The sequence below is a fragment of the Gracilinanus agilis genome, chromosome 3, assembly GCF_016433145.1.
Source record: "Gracilinanus agilis isolate LMUSP501 chromosome 3, AgileGrace, whole genome shotgun sequence".
Classification (NCBI taxonomy): Eukaryota; Metazoa; Chordata; class Mammalia; order Didelphimorphia; family Didelphidae; genus Gracilinanus; species Gracilinanus agilis.
In genome coordinates, this window is record NC_058132.1 from 523,992,824 (window position 1) to 524,010,013 (window position 17,190).

At 35.3% G+C, this 17,190-nt stretch overlaps 1 protein-coding gene across 1 annotated transcript in view; it reads right to left on the reverse strand.

Moving 5' to 3' along the window:
• PCCA (propionyl-CoA carboxylase subunit alpha) overlaps window positions 1-17,190 on the reverse strand; it is a 618,789-nt gene that overhangs the window by 152,700 nt on the left and 448,899 nt on the right. Inside the window, exon 19 of the mRNA XM_044669343.1 lies at window positions 15,156-15,254. Coding sequence (XP_044525278.1) covers window positions 15,156-15,254 — 99 coding nt within the window. The remainder of the gene's footprint in view (window positions 1-15,155; window positions 15,255-17,190) is intronic.

Genomic DNA, 17,190 nt, shown 5'->3' on the forward strand with positions numbered 1-17,190 from the left:
GAGAGGTTAGGTAGTCATCATTATAATCCCTTTTGATTTCAAGATCACCTTGAGAGTTGAGTCAGAGCAGGACCTTGCTCAAACCCCATCTCTGCTTCCCTTCCCCACCTGAGGTTTCTTTAAGCAACCATTAGGGCTTCCTTTAATTCCTTTCACCTGACAATTTAACCTGAGAAGACAATAAACCCCTTTTGTGTTTAAACAGACCTGTTAGTTACTTTGTCAGTTAATTAGTAAGAAAGGGAAGAAGAGGAATAAAATCAACATACTCTGGGCTTGAAGGGAAACCGGGGTATCCATCTTGAAGGAAGATGTAACTGCAAAACAAGTCCCTTCCTGTGAAATTAACTAAGGCCTGTAGTTAATTTCAATCTATTTCCCCAGTTTGTCTTTAGTCTAAGTCCTAGCCTATAAGCCCTGCTGCTCTTTGCCTGTTGAGATTAATTCATCCTCTCCCTGGAGATCTTTGTTACCTCAGTGTTATACTCCCTGACTTCAGCCTCATATTATATCCTGCATCTCACTATTACATCCTACCTGCAACTCATATTACCTACCTAGCAAGTCCCTGACAACATCCCTTCCAAATCCCTTTAACCTAACACCTTTCCCAAATTCACCCATTAAACATGTTGCCATAGCAAAAAAGTACTCATCTGAACTTCTAAGAGAAGACAATTTTGAACAGTTTCTCACAAATCTGACAGATAATTTTCTGGCATCAGTATCAGTGACAGTATCTTTGTGAAATTAGTATCTGATCTTTGGATTCAGACTGGGTAAGGATGAAAGTGAAAGTACCATACAAGTGATGAATAAAGAACAGAAACTGGTCAAGGAATAGAGAGTTATAATCAGGAAGAATGGGAGTAAGGAAATGGGAGAGGAAAAATTATTGGGGTGATCTTCAGAGTTGAGAATGTTTAAGTTTTGGTGAAGTCTAAGCGATGATTATTCAAGGAGACAGGTGAAATGAAAGAGGTCATGAAAACTGAGGATACAATGAACTATAAAGTCAGATTCTCTAAAATATCATTCATATGGATATCTACCTGAGAATTATTGCAGGGAATAATGTGGAGGAGATAATGAAGAACCAGGGGAGTAGCAGCAGAAGAAAATATGGAAGTCTTTTGAAGATCAGATTATGTTGATAAGGATAAGAATATGGACATACAACTGCCGTGACCGAGACAAAAGGAGGAAAGGCTGTTGTGGGGCAGTGATAGAAATATGATTCTTCCTTGCCCAATGCTATTTCTTCCTCTTGATCCTGAGAGCTGAGGGTTTGGGAGCAATTTTTTTTCATAGGACAAGACTATGAAGTTTATAATATTCTCAGAGGAAAACCAAGTTTAAGTCAAGGTAAGAACAATGGAAGAAAACAAGAAGAATCAAATGATATTTGTTTTGAATAGAACAAAGTTTTCAAAGGCAATCATAGAAAAAATTTAGGATTGAGGAAGGGTAGGGCTGACCTGAAAAGGCATGTTAAAGAAATTGTTCATGAACTCCTTTGGCAGGCTGGTGAAGACAGTGGATCTCTTCTCAGAATATGCATAAAGTAAAATGCATATAATTACAAAGGAAAAATTATATTGAAAGACATTGCTACTGTCGGCAATACAATGGTCCAGGACAATTTTTTTCCACATAATATTTTTTTAGAATATTTTTCCATGATTACATGATTTATGTTCTCTCCCTTCCTTCTTCCTTCCCCCATCCCAGAACTGACAAGACAAGCAATTTCACTGGTTTATACATGTCTTATTACTCAGAACCTATTTCCATATTATTCATATTTATAGTAGAGTCATCTTTTAAAAACCACAACTCCAAATCATATACCCATATCCGGGACAATTCTGAGGGGCTTATAACAAAGAATGCTATCCACTTCATAGAAATAACTCTTGGAGTCAGAATACAGATCAAAACATATGATTTTTTTACTTTAGTTTATTTCAGTTTTTATTTTGGAGTTTTGATTTTATATAATTATCTTACTAAAAAGGATATTGTGGAAATATGTTTTGCATGATAATACATGTATAACCCAGATCAAATTGCTTGCTAGCTCTGGGAAGGGAGGGAGATAATTTGAATCATATAACTTTGGAAAATGTGTATGGAAATTTGTTATCACATGTAATTGGTAGAATAAAATATCTTTATAACCAAAAAAAAAGAAAATTGAAAAGGAAAAAAGACAGTGATCATAATTCTTTAAGGAAAAAGTTCAAAAAATTTAATAATTCAATAAATACTTATTAAGCATCTACTATGTATCAGATACAATGCTGACACTAACTCTAATTTAGTAACTTTTGTATTAGACAGATTTTATACTTATGGTAATAATAGTATATAGGAAGAAATAAGGAAGCAGATGGTTGGATAGTATTAGCTATATAAACAAAAAGGAGAACAAATATTGAATAAGCAGACTTAGCTAATATAGTAATTATTAAATTTTTCTAGTTTCCAAATTTCAATTAGACAATTTATAAGACAATGTCTAAAGAGATCGTACTGAGTTTCAGGCATTTGTATTTCATACTATGTTAATTCTTCTGCATATTCTATAGATGTTAAAAGGAAAATGAGATTATAAAGGTTTACATGAAAGAATGTATTGGGGATAGGTCATTAGGATAAGTGGCAGGATTTACAAACAGAAAAGATGTATACAATTTAAAAAAAACTAAGTTTTTTCATGGTTGGGAGAAGAAAACCAATCAATAAAAATGCATTTATTAAGTGTTTAACTATGAAACAGTCACTGTGCTAGGATCTGGGAATATAACTATAAGAATAATCCCTTCTCACAGAGAGTTAGAGTCTAATGAGAGATATATTTCCTCATCCTTCTGGATCACCCTGGAACCCAGAGGCATTGTCAGTATTACTCTCCTCCTGGACAGAATTCTTCTAGGTTTTTTTTGACATTGCTCCCTCCTAATACTCTTTCCTATTGACTGTTCTTTCTCAATATTTTTTCCTAGATCTAACTATGGGTTTCTCTGTCCTATGCACTCTTTCCTTTTCCCTCTGCCCCTGTTCAGTGATCTCATTAACTCCCATGGATTCAATTATCATCTCGATATAAATTATTAGCATAAGTGGAGACAAGATGGTAGAGAAGGTACAGAGACCCACCTAATCTCTATCAAATTACCTTCCAGAAAACTATGATATAATGCCTAAAACTGAATTATGGATTAGCCACAAAAATATGAAGTGAAATCATTTTTCATCTCAAAACAGAAGGCCAGCACAAAATATCTAAATGTACCAAGGTAGAAGTAGAGAGCAAAGTAGCATGTCGAGAGGCAGGCCCCACCACTGTATTAGATCTCTGGGCAGCTTAATTAGCAGCAAAGACTTCCTGAGATCTCAGTCACAGTTAGTAAGGGGGGAGGCTGACAACTACTCAGAAGAAGATTACAGGGGCACTCTTTGCAGGGTCTGGGTACAAAATCCTTGCCTATACACAGACGCAGGCCACAATCTTAGATGGAGGAGGAGTACTAGCACCCACCAGCAATTTTAGCCAAGGCAGAAAAGGGTAGTTGTGGTTACTCATAGACAAGAGTACAGGCCAGGAGAATATGAAACACATCTCTCTTAGATCCTACAATCCTGGAAGAATTGAAAACTTATAGATCCCCAGAGGTAGCTCTGAAGTCAGATGCACAAAGAATCTGAAGCTTGGAATAGCTCTCCCTTCACCATAGTGATGATGCCAATATTAACTGTTAAAAAAATTAAATTAAAAGAATAGAAAAAGGCTGGAAAATGAGCAAACAACAAAAAAAGAAATTCAACATAGAAAATTATTTTGGTGACAGGGAGGAGCAAAATACAAACTTAGAAGAAGACAACTAAATCAATACTACAGTATACAAAGCTTCCAAGAAAAAAAGAAATTACTATCAATCCCATGAAATAATTAATGGAGGACCTCAAAAAATAATTTTAAAAATCAAATAAGACATAGAAGAAAAATTGGGAAAAGAAACTAGAAATGATTCATAAAAATCATGAAAATATAGTCAACAGCTTGGTAAAGGAGGCACAAAAATTACTGAAGAAATTAATATCTTAAAGAACAGAATAGGCTAATTGATAAAAGAGGAACAAAAATCCAATGAAGAGAAGAACTTTCTAAAAAGTATAATTATCCAAATGGAAAAAGATATGTAAAAGTGCAATGAAGGGAAGAACTTCTAAAAAAGTAGAATTGGCAATGTGTAAAAAAAATGGTATAAAAATCTACTGAGGGGGGCAGCTGGGTAGCTCAGTGTATTGAGAGTCAGGCCTAGAGACAGGAGGTACTAGGTTCAAAGCCAGCCTCAGACACTTCCCAGCTGTGTGACCCTGAGCAAGTCACTTGACCCCCATTGCCTACCCTTACCAATCTTCCACCTATAAGTCAATACACAGAAGTTAAGGGTTTAAAATTAAAAAAAAATCTACTGAGGAAAATAATTTTTTAAAAAGTAAAACTGGCCAAGTGAAAAAGGAGATACAAAAGCTCATTCATGAAAATTCTGCCTTAAAAATTAGAATTGGGCAAGTGGAAGTGAATGACTCTATGGGACATCAAGAAACAATCAAACAAAAACAAAAGAATGAAAAAAATGGAAAAAAATGTCAACTATCTCACTGGAAAAACAACTGATGTAGAAAATATGTCCAAGAGACATAATCTAAGAATTACTGGACTACCTGAAAGCCATGATCAAAAAGAGAGCTTACACATCATCTTTCAAGAAATTATAAAGGAAAACGGCCCTGATATTCTTTAACCAGAGGATAGAACCGGTAAGAATCCATCAATCATCACCTGAAAGAGATCCCAAAAGGATAACTCCCAGGAATATTATAGTCAAATTCTAGAACTTTCAGGTAAAGGAGAAAATATTGCAAAGGCCAAAAGAGAAAAAAATTAAATATTGTGGAGCCATAGTCAGGATGACATAAGATTTACCAGTTTCTACATGAAAAGATCAGAGAACATGGTATATGATATTCCAAAGGGGAAAGGAACTAGGACTTCAACCAAGAATCACATATCCAGCAAAACTGAACATAATCCTTCACGGGGAAAAATGGGTATTTAATGAAATAGAGGACTCTCAGATATTCCTGATGAAAAGATGAGGGATGAATGGAAAATTTGACTCTCAAATACAAGACTCATGAGAAGGTAAACAAGAAAGAGAAATCAAAACACTTTCAATAAGTTTAGATTGTATACATACCTACATAGGAAGTTGATGCTTCTAACTCATAAGGATTTTATCATTATTAGGGTGGTGGCAGAGGGCAAAGGTGTGAGTTGAATATGATGAGATAATACAAAATGATGATAAAAAATTAAGGTATGAGAAAGAGGAATGTGTTGAGTGGAGAGGGAAAAGAAAAATAGAATGAGGTAAATTATTGCAGATAAAAGAGACAAGAAGGAGCTTTTCTAAGAGAGGGGAAGTTGGGGGAGGTGAGGAGGGAAGCATGTGAAACTTATTCTCATCAGAACTGGCTCAATAAAGGAAGAACTTACACAATACAGAAAGTAGAAGAGGAAGGGGATAAGAGAAGGGGGATTAGAATAATAAAAAAGGCAGGTAGTTGAGGGAAGAAGTGTTTAGAAACTAAATAGGGAGAAATAGGATGGCAAATAATACACAGTAAACATAATGGTACAAAAAATTGTTTACAAAAACCTCTCTAGTAAAAGCCTAATTTCTTAAATACATAGGGAAATGAATTGAATATATAAGGATACAAGTCATTTCCCAACTGATAAATAGTCAAAGGATATGAACAGGTCTCAGATAAAGTAATTAAAGCTCTCTACAGTTGAGCAAAAAACTGCTCTAAATCACTGCTCGAGAAATGCAAATTAAAACCACTCTGTGATACCACCCTACCTCTATCAGTTAGGATTAGTAGGGATATGTCCACCAGACCTTAGCCTACAGGGGGCCCTCAACTCCACTGTGGGCCAGCAAGGCCCCACTGTGTAACCCAGCAGCTGAGGCCCCAACCCCACAGCAAAGCCTTAACCTTGCATAAACTACCTGCAGGGCCCTATTTCAAGGGCAAGCCAGCAGTGACACCCTCCACTGTGTAAGTAAGCTGTTTGATTCCCCACTGTACAAGCCAGAAGTGAGGACCCTGAGCCTTGTGCAAGTTGGAAAAAAAGCCCCAAGCCCATAAAGAAGTCTCTTGGGAGAGTGACTAGGATCTGAGCCCATAACATACAGTAAAAAGTTGCATAACAAAGTAGAAAAAAGTAGAAAAAAAGTAGAAAAAAATGAGCAAAAAAACCCAACACGGGGCCTAATTATAAAATCATTATGGTGACAGAGAGGATCATGATACAAACCTAGAAGGAACAATGTTAAAATGGCTTTAAGTAAAACCTCTAAGAAAAATGCATACTGGAGTAAGGCCCAAAAAGAAATTCTGGAAGAGGTAAAAATGACTTTAAGATTCAAATAAGAGAGTTAAAAGAAAAACTGGGGAAAGAAAAAAAATATAAAAATTTGCCAAAGGAAAAAAAAAGAATTGGCCAAATGGAAAAGAAAGTACAAAAATCCACCGAAAAAAGAAAACAGCTTCTTAAAAATAAAAACTGATCAAATGGAAAAGGATGTATAGAAGCTCATCAAAGAAAATAATTCCTTAAAAATAAGAATTGGGCAAGTGGAAGCTAATGACTCCACAAAACATCAAAGGAAAACCAGACAAAATAAAACAAATGAAAAAATATAAGAAAATGTATTTCTTATATACAAGAAATTTCTCATTGGGAAAACAACTGACATGGGAAACAGATTGAGGAGATATAATTTAAGAATTATTGGATTACCTGGAAGTCATGATAAAAAGAACCTACATACTGTATTTCAAGAAATTATCAAGGAAAACTACCCTGATACCCTAGAATCAGAGTAAAACAAAAATTGAAAGAATCTACTGATCACCTACAGAAAGAGATCTCAAAGTGAAAAATCCAAGGAATATTATAGCCAAATTGCAAAGCTCCCAGGAGAAAATTCTATAATCAGCCAGAAAGAAAAAATTCAAACATTATGTAGCTACAGTTAAGATAACACAAGATTTAGCTGCTGCTACTTTAAAGGATTAGATTTCCTATAATATGATATTCTAGAAGGCAAAGGAGTTAGGATTTTTTAAAAAATTACTGGCCCAGTGCAGTGAGTAAAATTCTTCAGGGGGAAAATAAGAGCATTCAAAGAAATTGAGAACTTTCAAATTTCCTAATGAAAAGATCAGAACTGCATAGAAAAATATGACATTCAAACAGAAAACTCAATAGTAGCATAAGAAGATAAATAGGAAAGAGGAATCATAAGGGATTCAATTAGCTTGAGCTACTTGTATTTTTAAATAGGAATATAATACTCATAACTCTTAGGATCTTTATCAATATTAAGGCAATTAGAAGAGAAAGAGAAAGACAGATATATGGGGATGCGGGGGTGCATTAACTACAATGGATTGTTATCTAAAATTAAGAGATGAGAATGAGGACTGCACTGGGAGAAAAGGGAAAGCAGAAATAGATGGGAAAATTATATCAAATAAAAGAGTTGTGAAAGAGCTATTACAATGGTGGTATAATGGTTATTATTGATTTTTATATTGATGGCCAGTTGATCTTGATTAATTACTACCAGCTATTGTTAATACACGTTTGATGAATTTACTGGACACAATTTAATCCAACAAGTTTATTAAAACTTTGAGAAGAAGTAGGGACAAGAAAGGGAGGTAGAAATTAGGATGAGATATCTTAACCTAACACATCTTTTTATACTACAACCCAGAACCCCTCTGTCCTGCAAGGAACTTTCTTCTTATTCACTGGAGTGAATCTACAGTCATCTATTTTTACTATCTGCCTAAAGATTAAACACATCTTTCTAAACCTATTCTAAGAGATGATCTTAAAATATATAATACTCCTTAATTCCAGCTATCTTCAACAAATTGATCATGAATGGCTGTTAGGACTTGTATCCTGTCAATTTCTCTCAGTAGGGGTCCCTGAAACTGACCCAGCTTCAGCAAGATGGCACAGCACCACCTATTAGCCCTTTCTCTCTCTATGAGAGAAATTTGCTCCCACCAACAGATCTCTTTTCCAATCAAAAGATGAATTTGTTTCTTCAAAATCGATTTTGTCAATTTACTGGGAAGGATTTTCACCAATCTCTTGTCTGAGATCTTCAATTTTGTCCAGGAATGAGGTCTGTCAGAACATGCTCTCAAGACTCTCAATAATGCCTCCCTAGCCCAGAACAGTCTCATATAATCATTTTCATTATTCACATTCTACCGTGGATCTTGCTGGGGCAAATTAATTGCTCCCCTTCCCTAAGCCTGACTGGCAAGAGAGATGATCTTATTTTCCTCCCTTTCCATTAAAAATTTCTACAATACATTTTCAAAGTCAATCCAAGTGGGGTCATATGATTAAACAAATAATCTCTAGTTTTTTTGATAACTGCTATATATCTTGAGGGGTGAACGATGAGTAATGTCTTATAGAAACTAACTCTTCTTTATGACTAATGGTAGATACTTCTCTTAAGGGGAATAGGCCTGTAGCTAGATTATTTCTTGTTTCTTTCTCTTGGTTTCTTGTTTGAGTTGCCATCGAGTAGGTGAAAGGAGGAGGAGGAAAAGAAAGAGAGACCAGTTGGGTAGAGTGAGAGATAGTTTAGGTTTTGGTAAGTTGAGAGATAATTTGGGCTAGCTGAGAGATATTTTTTCCAAGGTATTTTCTCTGAGTCTGTGAAGTATGAATTATACTTCATATATGAATTCATATTCAGCAACTTTTAAAATGATCAACCAAAACTGAAAACACACCTACTTAACACTTTGTAAGCCATAAAGTAAGAGAATTCATTAGTCACTTACTTGGAGAAGTAAGAGGATTCACAAGTCATGTACTTGAAGAGCCCCACTCTTTTAACTCAGTCAATCAGAAACTTGTGACTCCTATAGTAAGACATCTTCAGAGGCCTATGACAAGAGTTGATACCTTCAGGGGATGAGAGGTGTGAATCCCACAGATACTGCCTCTATGGGCAGTGTTAGGCAATTTGGAAGCTGTATTTGGCCCCTGTGAAGAGGGGAAGGGACAAAAAGGACTATAAAAGTCCTGATCTTTGGTAGTAGTCGTTGTTGTCTTCAGTAGTCATCTTTGACTGGTGACTTGCCTTTTGGAGGTAACTTGGGACTTGGACTGACTCTTGGGTGAGTGAGTAGCTGGCCTTCCTTTCCTGGTGTCTGGAGAGATTAACTTCAGAGAGGCCTTCCCTTCTTGGAGGAGGCCATGTGGGTGGAACTCTGGGCCCTCTGGTCGAGGGTTAACAAGCCCTGCCAGGGTGAGCTGAGCACCAGAGCAATATTTAGTATGATAGACTAGACATGTTCTTTACCCTCCTTTTGCATTTTTCTCCTTTCACTCTACCTCTTTATAAATAAAGCTACTAAAAGTCATTTTGACTTGAGATACAATATTTTAAAATCAGCAACCACAATATTAATTTAGAATTCTCGCATATTTAGTCAAACCCTTAAACTTAATTCCTTACAAGTATCAATTAAGCTAGCTTTCTGTTGTTTTTTCTTGTTGGAGAGAAATAGGTAAACTATTTGGTAAATTTGGTAAATTTGTAAGGATACTATCAGAACAAATAATCCCAGAAACAGTGATAAGCGGAGGCAATCTAAAATTGTGAGCTGTTCCAGCTCAGTAAAGCTCTCTAGAAGTGGGAGTTGTATAAGACAGGCCAGAAACTGCTTCTTTATAATGTGTGCCATGATCTCCAGCAACATACTAAATTGCCTATATATTCTTAAAAATTCTAACCAACTAGTAGGGATAGTTTAATAACAAGTGAGGAAAATAATCTGAACAGAAGATTAAAAGATTAATGAAACTCCTACCTGGATTGCCAAGAAATGTAGGGGTTAAAATTAGAACTTTGACAAAGATAGGAGAGCAGCTTAACAAATTTTTGTTTTAATTGAGAAAAAATAGTAAAGACCGGAAGATAAGAGACAGATATTTAATTACCTACCCTAGTACTCCCTAAAAACTACCTATATCTTTTTATATCAACCTCTAAACTACCTAAAACCATTGTTTGAGAGAGTCTCACAAATAACTCTTCAGCCTACTCATTGTATTCATACCTACTCATTGTATTCGTCAGATTAGGAATAATGTCACTTTTGCAACCAGATAGAACATTTCATAGTTTGCCCATAACTGCACTAAACAATGGACAGTTACCAACCCACACACTCTCCTTCAATCAGATTTTACAGCAGCCAACTGTCACCGGCAATTGCCAGCAACACCCTGCCGTTGGGGAAACTTTAGAGCAAAAGCCCCTTCTCACACTTCATACTTACCTTAATCTCTCACTATCCAACTGTCATTCTTATATCACTTCCTCTCTGAGAGCAGTTTCTATTTCCTTTAACTGTGTGCTGGTAGCCATAGTAATAGAATCTCTTATCTTTGGGCCTGGCTCTTTGTCCACTGAGCCAGCCAGCTCTTTCCCCAGTTAAGTTAGAGCAAGGGATTAAGAATTCCCTTTTACGGTAGAATAAACAGGGTAAAAATAAGATGAGGAGAAATACACAGTAAAAAACCATAATAGTAAATGTGAAAAGGAAGAATTCACCCATAAAATAAAAGTGGGTAGTAGAATGGGTCAAAAACCAGTCCTACAATAAGCTGTCTATAAGAAACATAGCTGAAGAAGGGAGACACAGAGTAAAGGTAAAGGGCTGAGCAGAGTCCATTATGCTTCAGTTGAAATAAACAAAGCAGGAATAGCAAACATGATCTCAAAGTTAACACAAAAGTAGATGTAATTAAAAGGTACAATAGACAATGAAATCATATTAATACTAAACATTTATGCATCCATTGAAATTATAGGCAATATCTTAAGGAACCATGATTATTTAATTATATTCATATTTTTTACATAAAGTTTTATTATAACTACCTTATAGAAATTCATGAAAATTATTTTGTGAAGATAAATATCAGAACTCAAAACTAACACAGATTTACAGTATTCAGTATATGAATTCAGTAAGTAACATGGTCAGCATTTTATGACCATTTGAGGCAGGCCAAATGGCACAGTGGCCAGAATAATTAGTCTGGAGGTCAAATATGACTTCAGACACTTATTAGCTATGTGACCCTGGACAAGTCTCTTAACTGTGTCTGGCTCAATTTCCTCAAATGCAGAATGAGCTAGAGAAGGAAATGGCAAACCACCCCAGTATCTTTGCCAAGAAAACCCCAAATAGGATCACAAGGAGTTGGAATGACTGAATAACAATCACGACTTTTGGCTCACTGGAAGATATTTTCTTCCAATTAGAGAGAACTTAAGTTGAAGCAAATCATCTGTCTGGAAGAAGTCTTTTATCTCAAATAGATGCAATACTTTCTTTTAAAAGAAGGGGGCAGCTGAGTGGCCCAGAGGATTGAGAGTCATACCTAAACACAGGAAGTCCTGGGTTCTAATCTAACCTCAGACACTTCCTAGCTGTGTGACCCTGGACAAGTCATTTAACCCCCATTGCCTAGCCCTTACCACTCTTCTGCCTTGGAACCAATACACACAGTATTGATTCTAAGATGGAAGGTAGGAGTTTAAAAAAATAAAAGGAGCTTATTTTATTCACTATACAATTAATTAGATGAGGTGAAGGCTATTCATGAACTAGGAATAAATATATTTAAAAATTCTTCTAAATATGAATCTCATGCCAGTTTAACAATAGGGATTTTATGCAGAATCTCTACCTAAATATAAAAAAGGAACATAAGGAGATATACACAGCCTTTGGTGAAGGAAGGCCTCCATCAAGTAATCATGCAAGATAAACTTGATCACCAGGAATTTCTGCAGGATTTCTCCCTGTGAGAAAAGAGGCTAGGGTGGTCACACTAAAAAAAATAGCTAAAGTGGGGTCTATCAGGGACAAAGTGAACTTCATTAGAGCAAGGTTCCAGTAAAAACAGTACTCATATGGGTTTTTTTTTAATTCACAATATAATTAGATAAGTTAAACAAAGACAAGCTACACATAGATTAACTTTATAAAGCATGGGTTTTTTTGTTCTGTATTGTTTTTAATTTTTTAAAGACATTATTGTTATCTTGCTTCCTGGCTCTCCTTCTGACATTCCAGACTTTGCTACTGAGACTCAGCTGCAGTCTCAACCTGGAAATTCCTTCATTGTCTGAGGCCTTTCCTCACCCTGGCATTACCATTTTCCATGGTAGCATTTTCACTCAGGAATATCCTTTCCTCCATACTGGCTCCCTTCACTCACTGAAGAGTTCCACCCATTTTGTGGATGGTCCAAGGCTGGCCAACTTTTATTCATTTCCTGCCTCTGTTTCTGAATTTCCAGGTTTCAGAATCATATCTTTCTTGTGTAAATCTTTTCTTGCTCACCTCTAGCCCTTTTCAATTCCTTTCTATGTGCTGTCTTCCTGAATAAATTTAACATCCTTGAGGGAAGGGACTATTTTTCTTTTTATTTGTACTTGTATCCTACTGTTTGGCATAGTACCTAGCACGTGGTACAACCTTAATAAATGTTTGTTGTCTTGTCTTGCCTATCTCACAGTATTTGAAGGGCTGCCTTGTGGAAGAAAGTCTAGTTCTTCTTGGTCACAGAGGCAAAAAATAGTGGTTGCAGATCAAAGTTCCAGGGTAAGTCTACAACGATTTTGGCCAGTTCTGATTGTTAGGATGTGGAATAGGTTCATTGGAGATCTTCAAGGAAATAATGGATCATTACTTATTTAGATGTTATAGAAAATTCATTTTCAGGAATACAGGTTAGATTAGATGACTTCTGAAATTCTGAGTAATTCTGTTTGTATATAGTTTGGTAAACAGTACATTTTGAATACTAAAAAGATTCTATATAATTTCAAATTATAAATGATTTTCTTTCATGGAGCAAAGTGCTTCTGTATGGGTCTAAATGAAAGAATAAAGTTGTTGATTGACTCACTTTTCTATACTACACCTTTAGGATATCTAAGCCTCATATTGGGTTTGACAAAGGGTTTTATGGAGACTGAACTTTTACCTCAAACCACATGTACAACAGAAAAGTCAATTCAAAAAGCACAATAGAGGATAAGAATGTAAACGTGATTATGAGATGGAAACTATGATAATCTTAGATTCTGTGTTAAAATGGCAGAGTACAGTATACTGGATAAACTATAGGAGCTCTATGTGCTTAAATGCTGTCTCAAAATACTTATTCTTGCTGTGATCCTAGAAAAATCATTTAGTCCCTGTAGGTTACAGTCTATACTGGAAGCTGTCTAGTCCCATTCAGACAGGAACAATGTCCCCTACCATATACTTAATCAATTTTAGACTGCAGACCTCCAAGGAAACAAGACCAACTACTTCTAAGTTTCCTCTTCTATAAAGTGAGGTGGCTGGACTCCATGATCTAAGTTCTCTAAATCCTAAAATCCTTTGAATTCCCTGCCATGCAGTCACAGGGGAGAGATAACAGAGTGGTAAAGAAGACAGTCTATCACTACTTGCCACTCAGGTTATGAAGATTAGTACCCTATGGAAATACATTCTTCAAAGTTATGCTGTCCTCTTTCAACAAGAAAAGTGTCTTCTTAGATATTCTTTACAGGGAAGAGGGAGAAAATGTCCCCAAAACATGAGTCAACTTCTGATTTTATTATATGCCAAATGAAGTTATGTTTGGAAAAATATAGATTGTTGGCAACTTTGTGTCCAAGTATAAAAAGTTCTTTACCTATAAAGAATTGAGTATTAACTACCCTTGGTTTATCAAAGCAATGAGTATTAACTATCATGGGAAAATGCTTTATTATATTGTTTGGAAAAAAATTATCACACTGTTTAAATCTAACTAGAGATTATTTAAATCCAGAATGTCACACTGACCTCAGAAGTTCTCCAGGAATACAAGAGGTTACAGAGGACTTTGGGTTCCTCTAAATTCTGGATCCACTGAAAATATTCTTATTTTGGGTTACCACATTAAAGTCTTGTTTTGGGTCCACCCCAAAGTTCATATTTTGGATCCCCTTCTGTTTTGGCTTCTGGCCAAATTTTATTGAATATTTACATTTACTCATATCCATCTCAATCTATCATGGTTTTAAGTTGCCCTCTCAGCAAAACTGTTTAATTCTATACATGTGGTTTCTGTGTGGACACTCACAGATAAATTTTATATAATGTAAACCTTCCAAAACTTGGTCAAGAGGGAATCTACACTTTCTTTCTGGTCAGCTCTCCTCTATCAAAGGATCTAATAAATTTCTTTTTAAAACTATTACAGGGAGCAGCTGGGTGGCTCAGTGGATTGAGAGCCAGGCCCAGAGACAGGAGGTCCTGGGTTCAAATCTAACCTCAGACACTTCCCAGCTGTGTTACCCTGGGCAAGTCATTTTACCCCCATTGCCTAGCCCTTACCACTCTTCTGCCTTAGAACCAAATACCCAGTAATGATTCTAAGATGGAAGGTAAGGGTTTAAAAAAAACTAATACAGATTCTGAGGCTTGATGCTTCAGTTATTAAAGTAAATGAATCTTGAAGGATTTAAAGAAACTTTTATGGATTGTGGAGAGGTTACCTAAATGGCTGGTATCTTTTTTAAAAGAAATAATTCATGTTTTTGCCTGCTCAAAAAAAGTCAGGTTAGTAAGATATCTAAAATAGCATCTTCTTAATGACTTTTAGAAGTGACTTCAAACAATAAAGCATAAGAACATGGAAGATGTATTACAGACAAGAAAATGGAACATTTCACAACTAATTTCTGTCCTCTACACCAAAAAAAAAGTTAACACTAGATTGTGAATCACAAAAGTGTATTCCTTAAAAATGCATTCAAGAGAAATTTAATTCAAAACTATGCTGCATTAAAAAGATAAGTCTGAAATACAGCTTTCCTCTATTATACCGTTACATTTTAACCATGCAGGCACTGATAGGAATTTAAAAGTACATAGAGGTTCTTAAAGTAAATCATCAGTCAATTTACCTGTACAATCCTCTGAGTGCCATCAATGTTGACAGACAATAAAGGTGAAGCCAGGTTCCATTCACTGGTCACATTTAGTTTCGACCCATCAACTTCCACCTGTTGTGACACCAAATAAGACTGTTACCATGAAGACAGAGAGAAAACTGATCTCAAGTTCATTGCTGCATACAAAGCAGTAGCCATTTTAAACAGATGGCTCCCAAACAACCTGTCATGTTTACTGCTCCTGCCATAAAAGACAGGGTCCAACAACACAGTCTTCCTAGCCATCTCTGGGGAGAGGTGAAGGACCTGTGAACAGCTGCCTCTGGGTACTGAGGTTTCAAGTGATTTTCAGTAAGTAACAAACAGCCATCCAACTTTTAAACCTATCTGGACATGCTACATTTACTGCAATTAGACAAGTAATGCATATAAATTCCAGTGACATTTTGCAACCCACGCAACAGGGCTTGCATATAATATCCTCTCCAAGGACCAAGGAAGAACTTTTTCTATGTTAATTTTAATGAAAGGCTTTGCATTGTTATCTTAATTAAACAGAGGCTGTAATTAAGCAACATTCTTTGGTGTTGTATCTCAAAGTCTAGTCAAACTTTGCAAAGTTCTGTCATATTTTCTCAATCTCACATGACTAATTTCAGAACTATATGTCACCTCCAAGACAGTGATTAGGAAAAAACATAACAAACATCATCTGTTTCTTAAAACTATTTGGATAGAATTTTTGGTAGAAAATAATTAAAATTCCAAAAACAACATTAAAGAAGAACAATTAATAAAGGCTAGGTTAAAAGTAAAATCAACCCAAATAATACTTTGACCCCATGTAATTCTTCCCTTTCAAGTAAACTAAATTCTCCAGGATTTTCTCATTAAATCTTTTAACATAGTCGGCAGCAAAGTACTTAAATTACTATCTCCATTTTATAAACATAGGGAATCCCAGTTATAACTGGCTTTATAAATTTATCTAGGTTACAAAAAAAATAGAAAAACTAGGATTATTGACTATTGGCTGCCCTGGAATTCACTTCTAAATAAATCATAATGATTATCTTAGACTATCTTTACTCAATGCTAAAATACAATGACATCGTAAGACCTTATAAAAAGAGCTAATAGGGATATTACAGGTCATCTGGTCCAACTCTCTTCATTTTACAGGTTAGAAAACTGAAATGGAGAGAGGTGAAGACATCCAGGGTCACAAATAGCAGCACTAGGATTTTAACTCAAGTTCTCAGATTCAAACATATCAATTATTCCAGTATACTCAAGAACAATTCAATCAATAATTTAAATATTCTGATGATAATCATCAATTCCCATACTTGTTCAACCCATATAGATCTTTTGATCCTATTAAATTTTTGTTCATAATAATAACTTTAACATACATGGGGAAAAGAGCAAAAAGACCAAAGGATGAAGTTATCAAAATAACTAGAAAATATTAACATAATTATATCAGCATTACCTAGGAATGAGAAAATTTATCAAGTTAAGATCTTCTAAAAAATACCTTATAAAATGCATTTCCCATAGCTCCCAATAAAATTTTGAAATTCTTTGTCATTCCAAATCAATACTTTCCTTAAATGTTCTTTAGTTTCCTGAAAGCTTTGCTCCAATTATTAAAAAAGAAGAAACATAGCTATCATGCCCTTTCATTTTAACCTATTATGTTAAGAGCTGGAGAGAAAAAGTTTAGATAAGATACTTCTTGCCTTAATAAAATGGATAGTCTAGCAAAGGAAATGATAATGATAAAATGAAAAGTAAATTAAAGAAGTGCAAAGTACGAAGAGAAAAAGGAGAAATGGAAGGAGGAAGAGAGAAGAGGGTTTGAATAGGCAGGGCAGGGCAGATCCATGGAGCAGATATTTTCGAAGGGTACTCTGATCACTGTGCTTTAATTTTACAAGTTTCCCTCGTAGAAAAAAAAGTTTCCAACTTTTATTGTTTTATATTATAAAACTCAAATTAGTTTTTAAAATGTAGTGAGATAAAATAAAGATAGTCTGTAAAT